This window comes from Hylaeus anthracinus, unplaced genomic scaffold (assembly GCF_026225885.1).
Source record: "Hylaeus anthracinus isolate JK02 unplaced genomic scaffold, UHH_iyHylAnth1.0_haploid 12000, whole genome shotgun sequence".
NCBI lineage: Eukaryota > Metazoa > Arthropoda > Insecta > Hymenoptera > Colletidae > Hylaeus > Hylaeus anthracinus.
In genome coordinates this window covers 6,961,277-6,988,770 of record NW_026534347.1, presented here as the reverse complement: position 1 = coordinate 6,988,770, position 27,494 = coordinate 6,961,277, and the positions used below count along the sequence as shown (strand labels likewise).

General features: G+C 42.4%; 1 protein-coding gene across 4 annotated transcripts in view; it reads right to left on the bottom strand.

The window, feature by feature from the left end:
- The window catches only part of LOC128890478 (uncharacterized), a 493,055-nt gene that overhangs the window by 186,016 nt on the left and 279,545 nt on the right, over window positions 1–27,494 (bottom strand). For all 4 annotated transcript variants that reach the window (XR_008460622.1, XM_054149003.1, XM_054149005.1 and 1 more), the window contains exon 3: window positions 18,957–19,271. Coding sequence is in view for 3 of the 4 variants with exons in the window: in XM_054149003.1 (XP_054004978.1) it covers window positions 18,957–19,271 (315 nt within the window). In the remaining variant the exon portion in view is untranslated. The remainder of the gene's footprint in view (window positions 1–18,956; window positions 19,272–27,494) is intronic.

The following is a 27,494-nucleotide window of genomic DNA, read 5'->3' as shown; positions in this document are numbered from 1 at the left end:
GACCTTTGGCTTCCCTTTGGCTTCACGCGCTTTGCATGAACGTTTAAGAACTTTGCAGACGCATAAAGAGTGTCGTTGAAGTATTGAAACGTTCCCGACGTTTTTATCCGCGCTATTCCTGCGACACGCATTCCGCTATCGATATTGCTATCGTTTTCGATCCGATAACGTCCGGCGCTGCTCCAAATTTACGAAGAACGCCACCTAACGAAGATCGAGGAAGCACACGGAGTAATTTCAACGTGTCCTTTTTAAGGGCAGTTTACTTTAGATTGGAAAACTTCGATTGCGGGAGATTGAAACGAGTGTGGTAGATTTAGGAGCAATGAAACGTAGCGAATGGCATTCACCGGGCGAATAAAAAACGTTGAATGGAGGGGAAGAAAGACAGCGCAATATCAGCGAGTGTCTGAGTTCAAATTTAGAGGCCTCGGTGCAGTTAATCATAACCTTTTCGCACTAGGAAGACTTTATTTTTTATATGACGTGTAGCAACTTTAAGAAAATTTTGTTGGATTTTTTCTGAAAATTTAAGGTGCTCTTTTTCCTACAAAAACTTGTAAATACTTAATATTTTCAATGTAAATATAGATAATATAAATGATGTAATTCAGGTACAATACTTGGAAATATGATTTTATTCGTTTAAACAAATGAATGTGTATCCAGTAAAATTCCTTTCACGACAAAGATTTCTGAGAAATTATATTTTATACTATATTTTCGTAGATAAAGATTTTAAATTCTACAACCGTAATTTTTGTTACAACCTTTATTTTTCCAGAGCTTGGAAAAGGACCAAAATATTATTGAGAAATAAAAATATGAATTATTCTTGTTACTAAAGCAACGACTAATTAAAGTTTCATATTTGTTTTAAGCAAGTTTCATATTTGATATTTGCAGCACTTCAGTGGGACGACAACTAGAAGCTCGTCCGAGAAGCAGAAGGGAATAGGTTTAGAGTGCCGCATTCCCTTCAAACGGCAAGAACTAATGGATCCATGTGTATACACATGCACAGTAGTTACGTATTTTAGCTGGATATTCAGGCTCTACTTGTATCCAGTCTATTCGACAAATAAACGGGTCTCGAGAGTTCGTCTTTCACCTGGACGTACCTACGTACCTCGTTCAAGTTCGATCCACTTGCCAAGTGAATCGGGAAGGGCTTCAAGTCCCATAAGATTCACTCGGGCAATCTATTCCGACTTGTCTCATAACTATGAATCTTCTAAAAACTTTTCTAACTGGTCGTCCCTCTAGTATCACGCCCGCACATTCGTCGATCCAGTGATCGGAAGTAACGATCGCTGTCCCTTGGGAATTTTTTTTCATTTCAAACTTAGGAATTGGCCAATTGGGAAAGAAAATAGAAATTCAATAATACTTGTTTCATTTCTTCATCCTTCCTACTACATAAATTGTTGCGCTATTAAAAAAAAAAGTGTACTTTTAAAATTGAAACTATATTTTCAATGTCTCCTAAAAGTTTAGAGACCGTAATAAATTATCGTCAGAATATTTGGAAATGTTTCCTCGAAAAACTGGAATGTAAATTTAGTAAAATGTGTAGAGCATTGTCGATCATTATTTAAGGGAGAGGTATCGAAGGGGCCGGCGAAACTTTCGAATCATGGTCGAAACCGCTCAGACTTCCATCGTGCTTCCAGCGATAACATTATTCCGCGATCCGGACGAAAAGAGCATTTTTAATCGAGCCTCATGTAAAATGCAAACTATAGCTCTCAACGTTTTCCTACTTAGCGCTAGCGAGTTGTCGCTGAAAGTCCCCGGCCAAGAATTTCTGTCTGAGCACTCTTTGTTCTCGTTTCTTTGCTGATCGTACCTTGAAGACTTTGCGAAAAAGTCTTCCTTCAGAGCTAATATTCCGACGGGGCTGTAAAAATGACGAGCGGTTCCTCTCGATGATTAAAATTCGCGGATGAATTTGTGTCGCGAATTCGAGATGAGAAAAATTCTACTCGAGCAATAGATGACAAATGAAACGGATGCATAGCAATTTATTCGTGGCGTTGATTCAATTGATTGAATTGAACTGGACAATCGAGGATTGTAACATTTAACCTGCAGAATTTAAATCATCCATCGCGATTACCAATTAATTATCGATTTTAAATTTTAAAAACCCGAATTGTTGAATCGAAATGATAAACGTAACATTTATTTCGAATTCAATATCCGATCGGGTCATGTTGTAAGAAATAATTGATAAAACAATAATTGCAGTTTCCGGGATAATGAAACGAGGATTGCACAAATTAATAATTCGAAACAATTATTTTAATCACAGAGTGAACCTGGCTCTCGTCTTACGTTTCAATAATTGAAATCCATTTTTCTCGCGACTGATTACTACGTATATATTCATAATTAAATTAAAGCGAACTTCAAGTGTTAAATAAATACTCTTGATCGTTACTTTTTCCGCGAGGACTCAAAATGCGTAATGAAATTAATTAACTTACTCACTCTAGCAAAATTTCCAGGGTATGCAAACTCGCATAACGTGCAAATAGTAAAAATTACACAAACGTTCTAAACATACATTTAATCCAGATTTATACTTTCCATGTTCGGGAATATTATATTCCTAGAAAACATTGGAATAACAGTCTGAAACTTCGAGATGCTATGATTATGATAACTATCGTTTAAGGATTATTACTGACTGATTCTTTCTCGATTGCAATTGTTAATACAAGAAAGAATGAGAAAGGAAATCGGGATGAATCCCTTGGTTTCGATAGCTTGAAGATGTCGTTGCAACAACAAAATTTATTTCCTTAATAAAATGCACTCGCCCCGTGAATTTTCTTCGACGCTCGAAGAAATCGCCCGGTCGACTGTTTGTCGGGCAGAGAAAAAGGAAATAAATATTTGCATGGTCGCCAGAGACGAGCGTCAGAAGGATCTCAGTGACTCGGTTCTCCTAAGATACAGAGGACTCCGTTTATTTGTTCGAACTTGGACACAATAAAATTAAAGTTTACGTCTCGCTGTTTTCCGCTCATAGGAGCCAGGTTTTTGGTGATTTTAAGAGGCAAACAAAGGGCAAAGAAATTCGAGGGTAATACCAGCACACACACGGCTCGAAACCGGAAAGAAGAGACGGAGGGCAGTACGTGAAACGGGAGAGAAAGTTCCGCTCTTTCTCAAACGAATTGCGAGTCCACGGACCAGAGGAATGCGTAGATATCCTTGGAAAACATCAAAGCTACATTTGGAACGATTGAAATTGTTTCTCGGAAAAGATCCTCGCCACTCCTAGCTGACTGGCTCCATGAGTATCTCGCTAGATCCCGCTTGAACCGATGTCCTTCAGTCAGAACCAATTCTTCGATTGTCTTTTGCAGACAACAAATTACATTCCGACACGTGTGTATCCTCCGTTGATTTCCTCTATATCTTCCCTTCGATTTTTCCGCACCGGATCCCCCCTCGTCTGTCCACATGTTTGAACCTCTACGACGCCTTCAGCATCCACTGGACCAACGTTCGTCCGAGTCTTGTCAGTCTTCATTCAGGTTTAATTTAAGAACAAAGAAACCTCTTCATTTTTGGAAAATTTGAGATTTGATGACAACCTCTTTCACCAAAATCTAGAAACATGCCTGTGCGAGATTATTAATCTTAAAATTCTTGTTCAAATGCTCACGCCATTAAATAAGTATTTCTTTCTTGTAAGATTTTCTTTTAAATCCCGAATGCTCATTCTGACAGTTTTTCAGCCCGAGCGTATACTCTCACCCCCGCATCGTTTCCCCAGTTTTCCCGCAATGCGACGGAAAAGCGGCCGATCAACGATTAAATTTCTCGAACTCGTGACTTCGATTGTACATTCAAGGTTCGTAGCATCGGGCGTATCGAAGTCGCGCAGAGGAGGCCGCGGATGTCTGTTTGTTTTATTCCAGCTAGAGAGCAACAGAAGAAATACCTGACCGTATTTCCAAGCAACGTAAAATGATTGTCTCCGGGAGCCAGTTATTTTTGCTTTCTCTTGTTAAAGATGTAGGTCAATCCTCGTTGATGATATCGCGAAAAAAGCGACGGGAACTCGCGACTATTATATCGGTGCATCAGAAATGTAACATTTATTCTTTAGAGAATTATATACACCAGCTGTGTCGATTGCTTCAGGCCCATTTCACCTTCAATACAAGTTTCAATTCACTGGCTTAAACACGTGTGGTCCTACAAATATTTATCCAAGTGCATGTTGAGTTATCTCAGCATTGTTTTCAGCAATTTGGTAATAGAAATTCTTTTAGTTTATTTACAGATTTATTGCTCGTGTAATTTCATTGATAATTTATTATATTTTCCAGTTCAAATCCAAATGAAAGTTACTTTTATGGCATATAACCTTGTGAATAATAATTTAATTTTTCTTTCAAATTACTCAACGGTACTTGCAATAAAAAGTCAACAAATTCTACTTCTTGATGAGTCTCCCTACACGAGGGTCTAATGCTGAAGATTCATTAGTAGGTTAACCATCCTCCCACAACCATGACTTTCAGCCCTACCACGAAGGGTGGAAAACCCCGCTGGGTTCATTGTGGCCAACTTACATCGAGGAGGACTGTATTCTTCCGGATGATTAATTGAACACACGTCTCTTAAAACATTTACCCTCGTTACTTTCTCGACACATCGCGTACATCAGCGATTCGGCGCGAGACGGGGCGTTACTTGAAAAAGTTTCCAACATCCACAATGGCAAATTATACGAATGACGTTATCGCGAAAAAGTAATTTGGTTCCATGCTAATAGGCCGCCTCTTCTTTCGTATCCTCTTTCTTTCCTTCGCCCACACCCCCGCGCGCTCGACCCCCCTTCCCTGAATAATGCATAGGTTGAACTTGAGCGTGATAACGTAGCGAAAGCCTCAGAATAGAGCTTCTCTCGGTTATTGACGAAGAGAGGAAGAACATCATTTCCCACTTAGTACGGTATTAAAAAGGATTCGGGTCGGTTTAATTTCTGTTCGGCCGTTGCGAATGTGCAACGACCCAACTGAAATTTCGACACATTTTTCGCTGATTTCGAGACGACAGCTAGCGAGACGAATTTCCATTTTATTAAATTTTTGATCAATCTAATACTCGAATGTAAGTAATTTTTAAAGTGAAACTTTTAGAATTATTTATCGCCATATTGCACCCGCCATTTTAAATTTCTACGAGTGACCACAACATTCTCTGTTCTACTCCCCTCAAAAACCGAATCCTCCCCTGTCCATCAATTTTCAAAATCCACTCTTACTTAATTTCCGCAGTAAATCACCTTCTCTACACAAATAGACCACGAATAGACGTTCGTCGCGAATAATAGCGAGCTAATGGCTGCGAACTTGCAATAAGATCTTTAGATATAAAAAGTGCAAAGTGTAAAGCGCAAACGTGTAAAGTGCAAAGTGCAAAAGTGTAAAGTGTAAAGCGCAAACGTGTAAAGTGCAAAGTGCAAAAGTGTAAAGTGTAAAGTGTAAAGCGAAATTAGATTTAGATTAGCAGGGACAACATCAAGGAGCCGTAGCTGGTATTAGTGGTCTGCAGTGGGGATGGTTTCTGTGCATTTATCGTTATAAAAATTTGTGCGTATAAGATTTTACTGTAGTAACAAAAAAAAATGTTCCGTTACAATTGGGTCTTGATGCGTCACGAAGCAATGAACGAGTTTTCTGAGAAAAAGAATGTCCTGTCGCGGAAAATCATTAAGTATGGTACAGCAGGTGGCGGTTCGCGATCAGTTAGTTTAGTTAGATTTTCAATCTCTCTAATTCTTGCGTGTACGCGAAGTCTGTAAATTTTTTATTTAAACTGACGACCTCGTCCCTCAAGTACCTACTAGACGTTCAAAGGCGGAAGCCTAAGCTCGTTTCCGCACCCCGCCCACGCTGGGTAAAAGTTCGAGTGCCTCGTATGCGTCAAAACGAAGTTTTCGGAGCGGTGCTGGGAGGACACACGGATGGAAATGAGGCTGATAATTCGTAAACAAGCAAAGAAGGTACAGGTCCGGGGTCTGCGAGCGGTGACCTGGAGCCGGGGGATCGCGGATGAAAAGGGCAAAGGGACAGGGCAGATCCGTGGAACGGTAAAGTTTCATCGAAAATCGAAATCAGGCGTAAGGGAGCTCCCCCGGGTATAGAAGTTCCTCGCGACACTGGCAGCTGAGCACGTCGGGACTGGGAAGAAGAAAAGAGGGATGACAGAGGGGGAGGAATGTTACGAAGAAGGTGCTGGTTACTCGACCATGACTCCCGTGCTTCGATACTTTATCACAGCCGCGCTGATAGATGCGAGAGGAGAACAGACTGAGGCTGCTTGCATTTGATAATGTCTCGCATACCTAAACGTGGCTGGGAAATACGACCGGAAGATAAAAATTTGAATGCGAGTAAAATGCGAACTGAATTCTTCTTGGCTAACGCGAGGTTACGACATGTTATTTTTTTAAATTTGTTGGTGTAATCTTTATGCTTGAAAGTTTGAATAATTGTAAGTTCCGAAGTAATTCTACATTGTTGTTACTTGGATAGTTAGTAAGACGAAGATTTGCCTATTTGAAAGTTTAAACTCTACTCGATCGTGCTGTATTTCCTGGCATTCTTCAATTAAATATTTTACTGTAAGAGTCTCGTCACAAAAGTTACACAATGGTGGCTGGGCAATTACTTGTTGCTTAGATTGAATACTAATTAAATTAGAGACATATAGACAAGCAAGAAATAATGACATCGATCAAAGGGTTGCATGTGAATTTGTATTGAATGAGATGGTTTGCAAATCAGGTGCAGGAATGTTCCCTGTTAGGTAGCTTTTCCGTTCAGCACCATGCTCCCAGCAGGGAGTATATGACGTGCAGGTCCGCTATGCAGAAGGTTGACTTCCTGTCAACCCTCGGGATCAAAGGCTGATGCATCTGTTGAGGTCGCAGCCTGCACTCAATCTCTATTGGGGATGAAGGAGTACGATGATGGAAGAATGCACAGTCTACAGTACTGCGAGCATTCTTTACCCTAATAGATCAACGTCTGGAGGTTTGATTCTTTGTTTAACTGTTTAGATGATTGATTTAGGAGCTTGCTTGGATGCAACATTGTTTACCTAAATGCCATACAATCAAGAAATGTATGCAAATTTGATATTACATATTCGTCCTCCATTTCAAGTGGTCTTAAAGTATGACATAAATAAGAAAATATTATTTTTCAAAGGAGCGCTTCGTGCCATGAAATATTCTTAATTGTATGTTACGTAGAGATCATTTGTTGCCTCGAAACGCATTCATTCTATGCAATTAAAATAAAAATTCCATCACTCGGTACATCGAACAGAATTAATACTTTGCAAGACATTATTTAATTTCAATTTTACGGAAGACATTGTCGCAACGAACAAGAGGCATTTGCACAAGCTGCAATACAAATTGTAAGCTAAACAAACAATCGCGAAGACACGGATTACGTTGAATACTTTACACAGAATTATACGGATTGTATACTTTAATAACTGGGACACAGGAATTCAGGGTTAAGAAATGAAGGGAAAGAATATCTTCGGCCCGATTAAAACGAGACTGGCGAAATGTAGGACACACACACACACACACACACACAAAATGAGTAAATACGGAATCGTTTTCGGAGTAATAATACGAACCACCCCCATCTTCTTGCACGAGAGTCGGAATAATCACCGGGTTTCTTAACAGAGAAGTGGAACAGTGGCCCATTCTTTCCCACGAAGGATTAAATCATTCATCCATCTTCTTAATTAAATTCTGATTTCGCGCGGAATGTATTTATGAATTCCCGTGATATTTCGGAATTATCGTAGCGTCGGCAAAGGGTCAGGCTATTTGCGCACCTCTTTAAGCTTTTGAAGGTGGGAACCTGGCCTCGCTGTTCCAATTTGACACACGAAAAGGTGTCTGAAAAAGGCTAATGAATTTACGTAAACATAAGAGAACAGCTTACAAAAGCTCTTTGGATTATTCACACAGCACTTCTTCTTTCCTGGTTCTCAGCCGTTTGAAAAAAAATCCTTCCACGCGACGTGCGAACATCAAAAGATAAAATACACCTCGTTTCGTGCGCTTAACGTTCTCATGAATTTGTACAAATGTCACGTTAACTAGCGTGTACGTCAATGCACGAGGAAGTCCGTGGTCGTGACGGAGGATTACATAACTTCGGCTAGCTCGGATAAGTTTTTATTGCGTTTTAGTTGACAGCGCGTTCGTTAAATCGTCCACGTTCCACTTTCAATAAATCAAACCGTTTCAAGGTAATCGGATTAACTCGATATATGGATTAGCCTACTTTCTCTCACTTAGACGCATCGGTTAGGAGCATCCCCGAACCGCTTACGAGCTACTTGTTATATTCCTGTCAAGATCATGAGAGAAACTTAGATTATCTTGGAACTACGCGCAACTCGTTACGCTTTTGGCGATATAGTTACGTTCAATGGTCCCCTACCGACATTCTCACGTTACCGTGTCCCTCCTTTCTATATTCCAGATGGCTTTCCAGTTCTCTTTCGGGAAGTTCCACGAGATGACGTTACTTCATTGAAATGGCCGAAATTCGTTGATAAACGCTGTCGATCTAGCTTCCTGTTTTTTGCTTCTGTGCTCGAATTTCGCAACTGGTTATTAAATTGCGATAAGAGAAGTAGTATTTTGCTGAATATATTCTCTCGTTGTGTCACGAAGCTTTAAATCTTATTTTATTTCATCCCTCTATTCTATTAAAAGAAAAAATTGGTTTACATTTTCGTTGGACAGTTTAGCACGATTGCGGCTTGAAGTATGCCGTCATTAACACTGACATAGCTTTCACTTTTCATACAGTGTACGTTCTTCGACATAGTTTTATGACGATCTATCCTTACGTTAACGAATCAAAAGCTTGCTGGACGCCTGAAATTTTCCAAACGTCTCCTGGTGCAGTGGAAAGTGCACATACGCGCTTGATGGACGTCCACGTCATATACTCCTCCCTGCACCCCTTGTGAATGGATATATTAATTCCCAGTAATAAAATAGAGACCGCCAAAGAAGTCTGGCGCCGCTATCACGCGGCTGGAAGTTTGCAAGATTGCTTAGCAGCCTCTCGATATGGCCGAAGTGGGAGCGCGCAGAACTTCGATAATCTTCTCTGCAGCGGCCCGGGGCCCAAGTTTGGCAATCAATGCGAAGTAACAGTTTAATTAAATACGGGTAACCCTTCGTCGACTCCGCGCTTACTCGAAGACAGAGTAATCTTGGCTCCGTCGTCTCAAGGGCTCCGGCTAGAGTCACCAACGAGAATTTTCGATAGACTCGCAAATCTGTCCGACCTGTATCTATCCCCCTTTGTCTCCGTTCGTTCTTTTTCTGGTCCACTGCGCCGATTTGTAGCAGCCACGGTGCTCGAGCAATTACAGGGCAAATCGTTCGAATAAATTTACTACGCGGTACAGTTTGTATCAATCTTGAGCGGGTGAATTTTTGTGGAAGAAGGGGTTCGCAGGAGTATTTAAGGGATGGCGATTCTTTAATTTGTGGAGTCTAGTGGGAGCTTCTTTCAGGAAATAAATAATTGAAGTATGAAGAAAGAAGGCAGTGCTATAGTGATCCAATTGCATCAGGATGAGGTTGTCAAGGAATGTTCAGGACGAAATGAACAGGGTGAATTGTCATGTGGATATTAGAACATTCATTTCATAACGTTATCGAAATTATTTTCAAATTTAATGTTTATATCAGGTTGTGCCAAAAGTATATTTCGCTTTATTAATAAATAATACATTTATAATATTTTATGTTTTACGTCTATTTATATATACACATTTATATAAACACTGCTACATAAGATAACTGAGTGCAATTCACGAAAGAAACTTTAGTGACAACCTAATATTTTATCTTAAATTGCCTTCTTATATCTATGTACGTATATCATGCGCAATTTTATTAAATCACAAAGCTTCTTCGAGCTCGACAAAGTAAATTATTTCGTACAGTATCTTTGTATTCTATCAAATATCAAAGGAATAGTTGTATACTTCATTATTGCACTACACAATCATGCATATTTACGAAAAGAAGCCTAACATCAAAAAAGCTACACGAAGAACAAAAATGAAAGTAGAATCAGCACCGCCAAAGACAAACAGCATTCTTCGCCCCCAAACCTCAAATTACGCGCCCTTGTTTCGCTTACCATCACGTGCCCCGGCGATATCCTAACCGCTGGAAACCGGATTATCACGTGAAACGAGAATAGTTTCCTGATAGTTCGGCCGGTTGATAACTAATTATTGTTTAACGCACAGCGGTGGAAGAATCCAGGTCGATGCGGAGCACGGCGAGCGCACAGGAGCTTTTCGAAGCTGGCCCGAATATCTCGCGCTAGGTAGTTTGATTGTTCGGAAGGGAAGCAAAGGGCGAGTGAAGTACGTCGAAACTCGCGTAACCTCCCCTATAATCAAGTATTAACCGTGCGCCCGTACGAACGGAGTTTATGGAAACGCGTGCTACGATCGAGTCTCCCTTCTGTTCGCCTGCTTGTTCGGTAACTGTCGTACACCGTAGTTTTTTGCGAACGTAAAGGCACGGACGTAAAAATTCTAGGGCCGGCCAGCTATACCGATAACGATCCCCCGATCTTGTTTTTACGATCGCTGGCAGTGCGGGTATTAACACAGGGCTTTACACCAACCCCTCGTCCATTTAAGTGGCGCGGTATTCGATATTCTACGTTTCCACTGGCGATCTTTATGGCGTAGTTTCGTTATTGATGCACTCCTGTCAAGGGCTAACCCTTTTCCTGTCCAGGTAGCATGTATACGTTGTTTTATCTCTAGCGGCAACAATGTGAATTTTCATTAACCTCTCGGGGGATGTCGACACGTTGGCTTTTATATAAAAAATTTGCATTCTTTACGACCACGATACCTTTTATTGTTTAATGGGGATAATTCATGTAAAACTAAATGGCTTCGATAAACATAAAATACAATAACTTATAGAATTAAATATATTTAAAACGAAACAGTATACTTGCACGTCATAATCTATTTAAAGATCAAAATTGCTTTGGTTTGCGTACATCTAACTCTGAATTCTCCCATGGACAGTGCGATACGACATTTTGAAAGAAGACCACGGTGCTTCGATTGCAGCAGGTAGAGATGAAGTTGCGTGCAGGCGGCTGAAGTTTCGGCTCGGCTTGGAATTCTGACAAGAAGGTGGTGAGCTGCGTGTGTAGGCGTTCCGGAGCCCGTGTTGTAGCACGATCGTCTCGAGAGGAGAAGAACTTCCGTGGCGTCCCTCGATGAAACCCGAAGACGAACGGCACGGTGTATCCTGTCGATCGCGGGGGTAGCGAGAGAGCGAGCAAGCGAGCGAGAGGGAGTTTCATTTAAGTTAGAAATTGCTTCTTCCGCAGCGATGATGGGCCGCAAATTGGGCGCGAAACAGAAGGAGTAGAACGTAAGGGAGTACGCCGCCGGGGAGGAGAGAGGAGGCGTTAAACAGCCGCGCTTCGAAACAAGATACGAAATAATGTATCGATTTTTGTTTACCACCTGAATCGACGGAGCCAGACGTAAGAGATTATAACCGAGGTTTGAATGGACGTTTAGGAGAGCGTGGATTGAAATTCTGCTAGAGAGGGAACCATTACAGTCTTGATCAGCATGGTGGAACTCATCGTGGGGAAACTTTTCGAGTATTCAGGTGCTTGTTGTCGGTTGCAACATGAAATTTCTGTGTGTAATCAAGTCCGTTCTTGGTACTTCAATATTGTAACGACTTCACCCGATCCATCAATTTTTCATTCAGAATGTAATAGTTGCAAATCAACTTTAAAAGAGTAAACCACCTGTGTTCGTATAATGTAGCACAAACAGCTTCGACCCGTGGACTGCAACCCCAGATATGTGAAATGCAATGCACACTGCGCTGGATTAGGCGAGTCCGGATACGGACCGGTCCGGAGTGCAGCAGATCCTGGGATTTCCCAGGATTCCGAGGTGTCTTTCATGTTTTTCAGAGTCCATTAGTAGAAGAAGGCCTTAGGGATTTTGTAGATGTAGAAGGTATCGGGAAGTTTCAGGCGACTATCGTAGTTCTGCAGTTTGCTATGACCCCACCGACACCTCTTGGACTCTTCGATAGGTTTAGGTATTTCCTTGAGGGTAGAATCTTTCGTGTGACTTGTAGTGGGACCTCGAAGACCTGCAGAATTCCTTAAAAAGATCGAAAGTCGTCATCGAGCCTCACAGTTATGATAATGAATAACAAAAATGCGTACAAATAGCAGAATAAAACGCATCAGTAGAAATCTTCTGGTGGAGAATATTAATTCCGCTCTATTAACGTAGAAACAAAAATGAAGAGCCCGACGTTTGAAGGTGAAATTCATTTTTCACGTCGAGCAGAGTTCACTGGGAATTGTTGTTTCTTTTTCAACTGGGAAATTGCGAGGGATACCGTAGAGGTGTCTGTAATAGGATCAAACGGATTGTTAACAAGGCTTTGGGGGCTGTAACTTGTTGAAACAGCGCCGATTGTTACAAAGATTCGCGGAGGGTGGATGCTCGTTAATTTGGAGTGGCGAAGACGAAATTCGATAGCACTGGTTCGCCCTTTTAACGCTGCGGACAACAAAGGTTTTTTGCCTCCCGTAGCATAAATCACAGACTCCTTAGCTGTAACGAACTGTACTTATACCGCCATCGACAAAGGATTTTCGGATATCGTTAATAGCCAGGATCGAGGAAATACGGTAACACAAGGGACACAATGGGCCAGACGTGAACCTTCGCGTGGTGCCTTCGGTGGTTAGCTACCCTACTAGTTCGTAATTATTCTAACGACAGTGAGGGCTAACCTCTCTCCAATCCCATAGTAATTATTCGAGTCGATAACCTTCTTTATGCAAAGTAACAAGATCGACATAGTTCCATTTTCTTTCGTTCATTTGATTAATTTGGTAAAATGAGAAAAAATTACTTAATTTATTTATTGTATGTACATCCATATGTAGACACTTTTTCCAGAAAATAAATCTTTCAATTTTCTTATTGGCATAAGTTTCTATTTTTTTTCAATGTACTTGTTTTATGTTGTCGTTCTCAATACATCAATAACATATTCTACGAGATTAAATTAAGTCTTTCTACTATAAATAAATAAAAATTCTGCAGTGTTTACCAGAGAAAATAAATAAACACATTTCACAATAAAAATGGGCAACGCTGAACGTCAAATAAATGTTCCATCAACGCTTGACAGTGTAACAAATTATCGAAACATGATTGTCCAATTCTCGACTGGTCCTCCTTTTTATTTTTCGAATTCATGCGAAACTTTTCACCCGGTTCGTATGTATACTTCGTGATTTATCGGAGCTTGACGAAGTTTACCTCTTCAAAAATCGCGAAACGGATTACACGTACAAGTTTGATAGTGCTCGTGATTCATGGCGGTCAATCCTGACGGGCAACTTTACGAGTATCGCTTTTCACGTGGTTTGGAGTTAGTGGTAAGAAAAGTTAGGACTTTTATGGCCACGTAGTACACAGAGTATTAGAGGAACTGTTTTCGAACTTCTAAAAATTTTATGATACTACACTGAGAATTTTTTATAACGATTCAATACATGATGATACCTCGACTTAAACTCACTGTATATTTGCATAGTTTACAATAATATCTCAGTTTCAGTATTTCATTGTATTTGATTTTAGAAAAATCTTCATTCTGCAGGGATTTTTATCGGGCACATCACGTACCTAATTGACAATTAAAAATCTTCCTCTCCAGCATCGATATTTTGAGCGTCTGTATTATTGATTTAGGTTTTAAGAAGTCTCGTAATGCTTGTCCACGTTTATGCGAACTACTGTTCTCATCGTTAACCGCGACAACTATTGCTGCCAGCAAGGACCATACAGATTACTGGTTGTCCCGTTATTGTAAGGTATGTAATTACTACACCCAATATCATCGGCGTGTGTATAATTACTACATGCACTATCATCAGTGGGTATCTAATTTCTACACGTACCCTCATCAATGGGTGTGAAATTACTAGATGTATTATCCGCGCGCGCGCGCGCCGGTTCAACTAATACCCTCACCGTATCGTGAATTATGCAACTGCAAAATACAGTTACCGAAGTTAAACTGTCCGCTTAGCTGCGTGTCAATGGCGCCAGAACCATTCACCGATCCGTGTTACCGACGAATGCTTTTGTACTTACACGACGAACAATCGAGAGTTACGTGTGTCATGAACTATAATAATTGATGTTTCAATTAGAGCCATGTAAAATCAAACATAACGATATTAATTTCATCTTATCACATTATTCAGACACAAATTAATAGTAATATTTTCCTTGCACTGTGTCACTTTGGTTTATTATTTAGGTATCCCTAAATCCTGTCTAAGAGACGTTGAGGTTCGCAATGGCTCTCATAAGAACTCCATCTTCCTCTCTGGCACAACTCTAGTGGATCCAAGAAGTAATAAGGATGACCACGCGCCTCTTACACAGGATTCACTCCACGCTAAATTAAAACACTCGAGTTTACTTTTGATCCCATTAATTTTTTCCAACACTACTAATTTTCCCCAAATCTGTGCATTCCATTCAACTAATATCTTCATACGTTTTCCTCGTAGAAACTTGGCGAGCATTTTCCGCAGTCACTGAAATTGGTAAAATGTTTTCGATGCCTACGCTTCCGGCACCGTTTCAGCGTGCACCAATGCGATCGTTTTCTCGCAGTTGCGCCAAGTTTTGACACAAACTATTCGCTAATAGTCTGCAATATGTGAACGACTGGTATGTAACGTATAATGGCGGTGGAGAAAAGAGAACTTGGCGGTGCAGTGTACTCCTGGAATTCAAGGCAGCCGATGGGGTTGGGGGTTGAAACGCGGAATGTGTAGATGGGGATGGAACGGTACCAGTTTTCCCTGTTCTTTTCGCGGAGAAAGAAAACTCCTGGAAAATGAATGGCAGGTGTCCCCGCTCTAACCGTACACAAATTTTCCAGCGGAAAATTCGAATATGAGTTTCCGCGGTGCCTTCGTAACTAAAAAACCTTTTCTCCGCTGTGATCAACGTCAGATCGTGTCGTGATGGGTTTTAACTGCACTTCGTATATTACATAAAACAAAGTAAAAGTCAGTCAACGACACGCTATGAACATTTTTACCATCAGCTTTCGTACACTGGAATCTTTTAGATTTTACTGTCAAGAAACTAATAGTTCGAAACTGTCCTAGCGCGAGCCATTTTTACTGACACGAGTGTCAATTCTAATTATCATTAATATGTGAATGTACCTGTTCCTGAAAAAATCGCAATCATAATTTATGTTGCTATTCTTACCGCATTATTTCAGAAAGCACATCCCGAGATCAAATTAGTGCCTTGACTCTTAAACGTGCAAAAATAATTTCGCCAACGGTCCGTCCGGTGAAATCAATTAGGGAAATTATGATTGTCGAAGAGAGCATCGAGCAGAGACAAAATAATCGTTTGTACGCCGAGAGAAAGAGGCAGTGGATCGGAAGAAGCTTCCGGAATTAATGCTCAAAGAGACGAAAGCAATATAGCGAGAGGGAGATTAATTATCTGCGAGACGATAATTCGTAAAGAGGTGGACGGTAAGGTGCGCGGCCCTGATAAAGAGCGGTTTTCCTTCGCGTTGGAGCGTCGAAGGTCGGAAACGACGTGGATTAGAGCGCGCGACCGGAATTTCGCGGGGAAATCCATTCCTACTCCGGAACCATGACCGACCCTGGAGAGCTTTCAACCAGGACGAATGAATACCCTCGGGGGTGAGGGCGAGAGGGGACCTTGGGGGTGGGATTACTTCCGTCTCATTAGCGTAGGCCACGATTTCACGGGGCGAGATCGAGGAATTCGTCACGCCTGCCGACCATACACCCTTGAAAATCCTAATCCATTCGACGCTTCGCGATGAAAGCGCTCGAGTCGGCGATGATTAACCTTTTGGATGACGAAAACTGACATTCGAATTCGGTTTTTCGAGGATCAAGTCGCCCTATTTTTAGCGTTCGACGTTGCTGACCTTTTCATTCTCAAATTATTTACGGTTATGAAAGACACGATCTTGTGTAACGTGCAGTAAATTTCCATGTGTAATAGCTGTTTTTTAATTATAGATGGTATATAGCTAGGACTAAGCACACGGAGGCCTTATTTTTTTAAAGAATTCCTTCAGAAACTAAGGAACGAATCTCTATGACAATTTATTAGAAACCCGACGCTTCCACTGCTGTACAAATTTGGCGAGTTAAACTAAGACGGTGGCTTCAGAACTATTAACTATGCGAACTAATGTCGAAGTAAGTGAAAGCAAGGTAAACTATTCAGACTCGTGTGGGAGTCGTCGAGCCCAGTTGCCGTTGGTTTCTGGAGTCCCTTTCAGGGCAGATTTCGAGATTTCAAATACAAATTCAGTAATAACCAACGGGGACTGTTGTATTATATTGTGATATACAATGGAACCCTTGTACTCTATCGTATTCCATTTCTGAGGATGTAGCAAATAAATATTCGAATCACTACCATCATCTACACTCTCCGCAACCGCAAATAATCGAAATATCTCGCTGACAACAACCGCTCAAGCCTGCATCGGCAAATCAGAAGCTTCCAAAGCGACGACGAATCCCGGCCAGACGACAATGCACCCCCCGTTGCTTCGTCAGCGCTCATCCATCACAGCAAAAAAGTTTTGCAGACAGTTCGTCCACCGAAGTCATCGTCGCGAATGATCGAAGACGTTATTGTTAGTCCGTGGCAGTTCGACAGACACGCCACGACGATCGTTGTAATCCGTGAGAGGCGCCCTCCAGTGACACGGTGCTTTCCACTGTCATGCTAATCCAACCCAAGGCGTAATTGCCGATTTATGCCGCGAGACTCCAGCCATAATACACGAAATTTCGTCACGGGGGTTGGAATTACTCTACCGCGGAAGAACAAAGTCACGCGGCTTGATAGATGAGTGGGAAAGTGCGCGCATCGCGTTACCCTCTGGTCACGACCGGGAGGAATCGAGCACAGTCGTCACGCTAGTAAAATCCGCGATGGGCTCTCCTTTCCGTCGTCTCGCGCGAGAGCCAACAGTCATTCTGATTCAGCTGAAATCTTAATGGAGTATCGAGAACGGAGGTGGAATGTCTATTATGAACTCGCCTGTTTCCCATTACGGTCAATAAAAGGGGAGATTCAAACCGCATTTCTCCTGAGGGGGTGGATCTGGGGGAGTGGGCGTGGGATCGAGGCGTCTTACCGGCAACACTGACGTCACTTTAGCCCGCGATCCTTCCACGACACGGAGAACATTTCCATTTAGATGCTCATCTCGCGGAAAAGATTTCGCGGGGATATATTACCCGTAACGTTATGTCCCCTTTCGTACGGGCAAACTGGAACGAGATGGTATCCACGAAATAAACGATCGCAGTCAAACGCTCCGCTTGCAGCGCGAGCTATTAATGCGCATCCACGCTAATATCCCGTTTCTGGAACTCTCGCGGGCTGGCATAAATAGGATGATGCCTTTAATAGATTTCCGGCTACTTTGGACGCGATAAACGTTAATAAATTTCTTCTTTCCACTTTCATTCCAAACTAGAAAATCATCAAACGCGTCTTCCATTGAACGATCAGTCTCGAATGGAGGCGATCGATAATAGTTTCTCCGTAATAAAGGAGCAACTTCTTGGATGACAATCGGGGAGAAACAGAGAAGCTAACAGGGGAGTCGGTCATTCGCAATAACGTGAAATCGTGTCCCTACATTACTCAAACATGATCGATGGCTCTCGCCGCGATGAGGTGTGAGGCCACACACGGGGTTTGTCGGAGACGGAGGTTATCGGCACACCGGGTTGTCAGGGATGACGTATCGCTCCAAAGGTATACACCGTAGTTTGGTGGCCGTCCACCCCAACCTGTGCCAACTTCGTCTAGCGTAGCACCTGGAAACCCTCTAGGTTCGGACAAGTCTTTACTGAACGAGCTGGACACTTGCGCGTGATAGGTATTTATCACCTGTGGGTGACACAACACGGGTCAATCAAGCCATTTAACGTTAAACTTGCGCGACAACTTCGTTCGCGTCGTTGTTCACGGGAACGGAGCCGAAAAACAAAATGGAACGGTCCGCGGCGAGAAAATGGCCGCGGTCCTAACGAAGATTGATAGCGCGTCGATGAGAATGTTCACGGTACGTAATCTTTTCGACAAGATTCGCGTGGATTCGCTTCCACACGCGATGAAAGCGTCTGTGTAGCGACGACGTCACGTTTTAGAAGAGATCTCGCCCTTGAAGATAACTGCTTACATTACTTTTTATACTTGGTAGACATCTCGAACACCTCGAGAATCATCTTATCAATTTTTAATTTAATTTTTACGCTGGGCTGGTTTTTGTGAGCTTTGCTTTATTTTGTATTTTGTAACGAAGAAAGGAAATTTATGGAAAATAGACTCAGGGTGGAGAAGGGTTAAAAGATGAGGCTGGTAGAATTCCTGTCCTTCCAGGGTTTTCGGTTACGGCAACGCATAGTAATGCTATTAAAGAGAATAGATAAAGACCATATTGTTTCAGTAAATGAAACTCGGTTATTTCTTTCTGCAATCAAAGACGCTGAAAACAACTACGTCGTCGACTACCGCACGCGCTTTAGAAGAGTACCATAAACTCATAGGCGGCGCCACGGCGACAATTTCGCGCTAAATACAACAGGTTAACCGCAAGGGGAGGAGTTTATGGCACTCTGCTCCCGCTTACGGTACATGAAACAGCAAATTTTCTTTTCATCCACCAAAATTCGCAGTAATATGAATCGAGGCTGCAAATTGATGGCAATGGTCTTACTCACCGTTATGAACAAGAAGAGCAGAGTCACGAGCAACAGTGATTAGGTCACTGTCGGTGAGAGTTTCGTCGGACGCGTTGCCAGAGGTCGGTGTGTCGCTCAGCCCAGCGCCAGTGCTGGGCATATGATACAACGGATGTTGTTGTTGCTGCTGGTAGCCACGTTGTTTATGCTGACTGACGTTGTAGTGATTGAGGTGTGATTGCGTGGTCTGGTGATTATTTTGAGGGTAGGCGGAAGTCCGACCACGCAGGTTTAGCGAATTCTCCTCACCCTCGCTGCCGCTTAAACTGTAGGCCGGGTAAAGCCGTCCCTTCCCTGAAACGAACGTCAGGAATCCTCTGTTATCGACTAATAGTCAACAGAAACTACTTCAGATGTAATTTGCATACAGTGCCACGACATGGGTAAAAGACCTTCGTAAATCAGAATTTTTGTATAAGATACATAAGTACAGAAACACAGATATTAATACAGAAATACTTTTGGATTCTGACGACTCACTAGACTTTTATTAGAAAGACTGTTGATATTACGAGAAAGTGAGAGATATACTGTCATGAAGAAGAGAGATGCCATGGTCTAATGGCAGCAAACCGTAAACGCTGCAAGGTATCACCGGCAGGATCTCGCAGGATGCGAGCTTCTCGGCGCAGCCCAGTGCAGTGACCCTTCCATAACAAGAAATATCACCTAGGAGGCTGCAAGCCATCAAGGCATTAGAAGAGAACACTACGCCGGGCGGTGTCCATTTACCAAAGACACACCGAACGCGGGGGCATTAAGGTCCGTGAGGGTTTCACGAAAAGGTGGCAAAACAATTCTAACGTCACGCACACTTGGACAAACACAGAAGAAACACGAGACTTCCGGATGGCGGGAGCGGTCGGGGGCACGCCCGAGGGAAACGTCCGAACCGAAAGATATTCCTCCTGGATTCCAACGCGACCGGTATAATGCCGTCGTGTTTCTTTTGCCACGAGACAGTACCCTGTTCGGAGCGACTCCATGGGATTTCTACCGCGTTTTTGTCGCGAAAACCGAGCACCAACGGCGACGTACGACTTCTACTAGAGAAAACTAATCGATCCCACGGGTGGCCGCGAGTTGTCATCGCGGCGAGGACGTCCCAAAGCGGAGCAGATGTTGTTAGGTGACGAGCGAGCAGGAAAACCGGTTTTTGGGGCCGCGCTAGAAGGCCATAGAGGACATAGAGCGGAGGAGGTAAAAAAAAACAGAAACGGAGAGATGTCGACATCCTGACACCGCCAAACGTTTGGAGTAAATCGCGCGAAAACTATGATCGATGTCTGACGCCTTTGACCTTTGGCTCTGCTCGCCGTCTACGAGCCGCTGCGTCAACGAACCATGTTATCGAGATATCGATGCCCTGGGTTTTCTTTCGCGCGTCTCTTACCTTTGGATTCCCGGGATCGATCCAACTCGCACCCACAGGGACACAGAGGAGGCTTGGAAAAAGAAGCGGGTAGATTTGTTATCAGTTTGTACAATGACACTCTGGCGTTGGATGACGAGTACCCAGGTTCACTGATTCCAGATAGTATTAGTGGTTTTACTCCGTTTTTTGAATTTGGTTAAATTTTTGTGTTAAACGAATTGGTTGATTTGTAAATTTGTATACTAATCGGACTTTATCCGCATCATTAAATAAATGTATTCCTCGGCAAGTTTCAGAAATCTCATGGTTTATCGTTGTAAATTATATATAGTTCCTAATCTACTACCAGGTAATACTGTACTTATTTAGTAATTGTATCTAAGTTTAAGTTCTATGTAATACTGTAATGTGTACTGTTTGATTTAATTTGTAATTTAATTGCTAATATACTAATAGCCTCATAAAGAAAAACTTTTTATACTGAAAATGAATTTCCTTGATAAATAGCTTTTGGCCTGCATCCTATTTCAATAATCGTTATCAGAGATTTTATTAAACTGTCACGCTTAGCCGTGGTGCCAATTAAAATTGATATTCGTCACATTATGGAGTACATATAATTTACATAATGTAACGTATCTGCATATATTTAAATGTCCACCACAACTACTTTACCAAAAACACCTACAGTCCTTTATTGAAAACCCTTTATACACCCACACGTCGCCATGTCGGGGCCCTCGGAGAGCAACTGGTCGAGAAGCACCGATTTATCCGAGGAGATCGTCAAACTTTTTTGTTTTTCCCCTCGAGGGTCGTCATCGAACGATGCTGAAAAATCTTTTGAAGTACAATTACTCCCCGGCAAAGGAGAGTGGAGCAAGCTGAAAGGGACGTAAATTATTAATGAAGTTATGGCAGCGAATCAAGTTAGGCGTGTCCATCAGTGATGAGTTGCTCGACATTTAATTATGGTCTGCCTGTAATGCATCGAGTTTGCGACTACCCCGTCGCTCGGTGAGTTGTCAAATAATTTTTTCCAACCCCGTCGACACAACCGTGAAAGGGGTGGCCCGGTGCGCGTATTATTAAAATGAAGAGCGATCGCGAAATGGCACCGGCGCCCTCTGTAACTGCGTTTACGCGCGCATACCATTAACGGATAACATACATCGATTCGAGCAGCGACTTAACCCGTCGCTAATCGAATTATCGCTTCGTTCCCCGTGTCTTATATCCTCGCCTTTTCTTTTTCTTTTTCTCGTCGCTCTTCCATATTTTCACCCCTATTGCACGCTATCCCGCGCCACCCTTCGTTTTCTCGCAGCTTTTTTTTTTATTTCATTGTTTACGTCTATCCTTTCACTCATAGTCTCGCTTAGAAGGAACTTACGATCTTCGATCGTTTGACAAGTTCAGCGAGTTTGTAATTGGATTATAGACGTCTAGTCGAGTCGTGAGCAATGGCGATAATAAAAATGCAAAGGATTCTTTAAAAGGGAGTTCAGTAGAATCTTGGTTGAGCTAATTGGGAGACACGTGTATTTAGATAATCTTTACACGATTGATTTTACACAAGTGGTTACCCAATTTTGCTTAATAATCGTGATAACACGAAATAAAGTGGATACCATTTGCAAATAGCACCGTGTGTCGAATTCGAAATGTAAAAGAATCGCCGTCGTTCCTTCTTCTTTTGAACGAAAAATTTCCGTCGCTACGCGAATGGAACAACGCTGGAGAACGAATCGCCTTGGCGGCTTGAACGTAAATTAATTTCATTCGAATCCGATAGAAGCAAACCGTACAAAGGGTCCAGCGCCATTGGAACGTCCGTGGGAAGGAGAACATAGACGAGGCGTGAAACCATCTCTTCCACGCGGATACTCGCCGGCCAAACACTTTGTATTTTCCAGCCATAGCGGCCAACGAGATTCTCTTCGAATTTCACGTATCCATAATACATTATCGAGTTACCATGGGGGAATATTGTGGCCACCGTAGAGACTCCTGCGATCATATATCCACCGTTTATGTGCGCACGTGCGTGAAGGCTTGTAAATTTCTTCCTAACCTCCAACGTGGATTGTGTTAACCCACATAATTCCATCATCATTCCCATGATACCGCAACAACGCTCGTACACACGAGAATCTATAATTCCATTAACACGGCACGAACAATAGTATTTCATTAACGGAACGCGGAAATGATTGCCGTCGATTGCACGGCAGTCCACGGGAAACAAATCGATCATGTTTGGGAGTGATTCCCGATCATGATTTTCGTAGCTTCTGTCCAAGGTGTTTCTCCAAGTTTTAATTCGGAGATGTATATATTTCATGCATTTTGAAGCTTTGGATCATTATACCAATGTTTTTCGAGAAAGTAATGTTTCATATTCCAACGAATGCGCGATTTTTCAATGTTATGGAACTATGACAGTTTTGGGCCAACCAAATAAATTGCAGCCGACGAAAAATTTTTCACCAATAAAGGAGAACTTTTGCCTTTCGTTGATGTACGATTCAACTCCACGAGCGCGTGCGCGTGTGTGTATGTTTCTAACTGATTTAACAGCTCTTTCAATTTATGCCGCATTCTAAAGTTACCTATACATTTCTCTATCAATATAAATTTTCGTTAATTTTGATAGATGGATAATACAAATATGAAGCTTCGTCGTTCTCGGTTTAATGATGGGATCGTTCAAGAGATATAGTACAACATTCTACATGTTCATCGCGAGTTGTAAGAAGCATGGATTTGAAAAACATTCGAGCAGAGCTTGAAAATTGCAGCCTAATGAGCTGTCTTCGTTGCCTCGGACTGAAAACTCTGTATTTTGCAAACGTGAATAGCTACATTCGTTCTTTTCACGAATCTACCGAGCTGCATTGCAACAGTGTCCAGTCAAACGAAGCAACAAACTCGCGGGTTTAAACCCAGTTTTAGATGATTAAAATGAAACGATACTTTGGTTGAATTTAAATATTTAAAAATTTTTTAAATTTACTTTACAATTTGTCTTCGACTATCATTGATTGGAGCGACTCTAAGTTCTGTAATTTATGCTGTTGTGTAAAATAAATTTGGCTTAAAATTCCTCAACACTCATTTTTCAAATACTCGCGAACTAAATCCCTGCAATATTTATTCGCGAATCTGGTTTTCCTGGGCGATAAGTATCCACCACTTCCCTCCCCCAAAAAACAGTTTAATTACGCGTTTCTGTCGCAGTTGAACGTTAATGGAAAATGAATCCGCCGCTAAGCGCGAACAATACTTCAGCAAAGTGCGGAGCGCGGTCAACGGTGGAGCGGGCTTGTGTTCTCCCTGGCGCGTTACCATAAACTTCTCTAATTTCAACGCATGTTATTTGTACTGGAGATACCGCGCGGATTATTACCGGCTCGTCGCCCTGGGAAGCACTTCGCAAAATGGAAATGGCCGTAGCCTCTATCGTCAATGACGCACATTGTACGTGCCTGGGCGCCGTTTCTCATGACGCTATGAAATAATACTGCCACTCGATAACGATATATCGGTATCACCTGATTACCTAATGTCGTATTTGCCCGTGGACGAGGGTGCAGGCCCATGAAACAGGCCGTACGCACACAACTAGGCACGGCACCGTCGACGTCGTGCGACGATATCGATTCTCGTTGCCGCCTCGCGCGAATAGCTGCGACTTGACGGGGTTACGGGGTAAACGAGTTCCTCTGCGTCCATCATCCCCCTGCCCCCTCTTTTTTCCGCGCGTTATCCGAGATTATATCACAGGTGAAAAGATTGCGCCGGCGATAGGACAATGGACGTTTCCCGCCATCGGGAAATTGGATGAGAGTCTCTTACAATCCTCTTGGAAAACGCGCGGGCACGAGAACATTGCGATCGACTTTAGATAAATCTGACGATAGCGTTTCCATCGAGTGGAATCGCAGCACGTGTTGATGGGTCCATTTCCATGCATGTGAGGAGTGCTGAAGGTTTTCCTTGCAGGCATTCGTTAGTCGCGACTGGGGAAGCTTCTAGGTAGTAGTTTTGGACGAGGCGAGTCTGGTTGGTAGAAACGTTCGTGTCAATAAAAAGTGAATACAACGTTTCGGTTATTTAGAACTTGTTCTGAACGACCAGGTAATTTGTATTACTTTCAAAACAATGCGATGGAGCAGGCGGTGCAAATCGCAGCCCATCGGCCAATTATTTATCCGTGACTTACGCGTCTTCCAAGGACGAGAGTGCACGCATGAAGCGCGACTCGAGTTTCAACTTCCTCGAACCGGTTCCCTTGAAAGAGCCACTTCTTTTCAATATTCAAGAAATTTGTTCAAATTAAATGATATTTGATGTTTTCTTTTAAATCTAAATTAGTGTTCAGTTGATTTCCTACTATCCGTTCCTACTATCAGTTGATTTGTCTACATTTCTTCCGCGTTTTCGCCCAGGAGAGAGCCACTCGGTGCTCCGAGGAGAGGACACTGGAAGAAAGAGGGTGAAAAGGCACTCGTGCCTCCACAGACCTCCCTGTCCACCAAGAAAGTATAAAACGGTGGATCTCGGTATACTGCTCGTTCCGTGGACGCTCGCTGCGAGGAAAAAAAAAAGGAGAAGGCACGGAGGATGTCAGTGGCTCGTAAAATTCCAGATTATGCCGTTTCGCTTTAATGGGCAGCGCGTTCCCGCCCGAAATTTGCATGACATCCTGGCGAGAAAGTGGCAACGGAGGCGCGAGATACGCTAGATCGACGTAATCATGCACCAAGCAAACAAGAGACGCCTCGGGGGTGGGACATTCCGAGCGCGTCGTCCTATAAACCGGAATCGTAAAAAAACGCGTCGCGTGTCAGAGGTGTATGAATTAACGAGATTCTCGGCGCGGATGCGCAGTCTGCGATTTTTATGCTGTTCGATGAACGAATTCCAGACGCGGTCGTAAAACTGTGCGCAGTGGATGTTTCAGAAGTTACGCGACGTCTAGAGCCTCGTTGGTACGTGCCTCGCGTGGACATCGCGGTGGCGATAGTTATACGATTTAAGAGTTTTTTTTAGGTGCATCTTCGAAAGTAAGGGAGAAATGGGAGAGAAAATAATTTCTGTGGGGCCTGCGGATGAGTTGGGAGGGCTGGTGTTGGATTACTAGAATTTCTGTTTTATTTTTTCGATACTCATTTTGGTGAAAGTTAACCCTAAGAAATTAAATTATTAGGTTGTCCCAAAAGTTTCTTTCGCTTTATTAATAATTAATACATGCACAATGTTTTATGTTTTATGTTACATTACTGAATTGTGCACGATTCATTTTGCTCCATTACTGTTACAACATGAATATCTATGAAATTAGATTGTCTATTTATATAAACACGACCCCATAAAATAATTGAGTGCAACTCGCGAAAGAAACTTTCGGGACAACCTAATACATTAGTACGAGAAAAAAAAATTCAGGTCTGAAAGGGTTTATGACAGCGAAACATAAAAATTCAGAGTATTTAGAACAGTCAAGGATTATGTGCTCAGTTATAGTACTACCTGTTCAATTAACTAATATTCTGTAATGAAGGCTATCCCTACAGCATCCTGATCTTTCACCACGTTTAAAATAAAATGCTCCATTCAACCTAAGCTATTTTTCTTTCTACCCACGACACAGGTTCGCGATACCTTTTGCGAAGTCTTCCTTAAGAATTCTTTCCTTTACGAATTATTTCGTACCCACCAGATAGCAGCCATCAAACACAGTATCGAGTGGAGTTGCGTCACGTCGGCGATCGCATTTTTGAAATAGCCAGCGAGACTACGATCGCTGGGAGAAGAATTTCCCCGCGGTTCTAGAAAAACAAACGTCTTCGGTGCCTTCGACGGGTCGCCATGTAGGGAACGGCGTTTGATGTTCCCCCGCTGACGGGTATTTAGAGAAAATTATAGGTTTCTTGCCGTCTCCCAGCGCATGGCATTCACCTGGATGAGTGTCGAGCTGTGTAAGGCGTGCTTCGAATATCGATCTAGAGTCAACGGTCAGCCGAGTACGTTTGTAACTATCCGACGTTCCCGATGAAGAGGCATATTCGATTTCTTGTCCCCCTCCGGTGCTCGTGTAGCATATCTGCACGCAACCGAACCGGACGTTCCGCGAATGAATTTTCCAAGCTCTCCTCGGTAAGAAATCCGGTCTGTTCAGGATGTATTTATAGTAATACTCTCGATGAAAGAAGAATGCTCTTCGCGTGAATCATTCCAAGTCTATCAGGTACAGAAATTAATTCTCTGCAACCAAATTTAATTATTTCAGCCGTACACTGCACAAATCGATTAACTCCAACAGTCACATAAAAATTGTAACATTACCGACGATTATTTTTTGGCTATTATTAAACCTACATCTTTATCTACGTATTCTACAATATTTATTAGAATTTGTATTATAAAGAGAATTTTAAAAAACAATGAGCATTATTTCATCGCATTTCACAACTTTTTGTTTTACGAGGTTAATCGATTTGTGCAATGAACGGCTCATTCGTAACCCCAACTTGAACAGAAACATTTAAGCTATCACCTTTGTACTAACGATAGACAGAAATATGGTTTTACAACTGTATATCCCCCCTGGGAATATATAGCCAAGAGAAAATTAAAAGTTGCGTGCTTTTTTCTCTGCTATTGAATCACAAGTTTACCTTACAAAGGAACTAATTTCTGCACCTAATATTAAAGTCACTCTCCCCGTGGCTCGTTACCAAGTACAACCCCGACGTTAAAATGTTTGCACGCAGAGTTAATTAATGTAAGTTGATAACAACTCGCCGAAAGATCGATCACCTTCGCGTTGAACCGTTACAACGGACTTCGTCGAAACTTCCTACCCTTTGCGTAACTTTTGTCAGCGACGGTTAACGAGTCGAACGAAGCCAAGGAATAAATATGTACAAAGTTGCACAACCCATTTACCACGCTGGCTGGCTGCGAATGCAATAGGTCAGCGCGCGTTAGCACACTTCCTCCGACGTATGGTAGCATCGATCTTCGACAACTATGCTCGAGCCCGCATCCCTTGCGTACAGCGATGAAATTTTAATCCGCTACGTAGACTGTAGCTGGAATGATTATGGACTACTCGAAAGAAGCATTTGGTAACT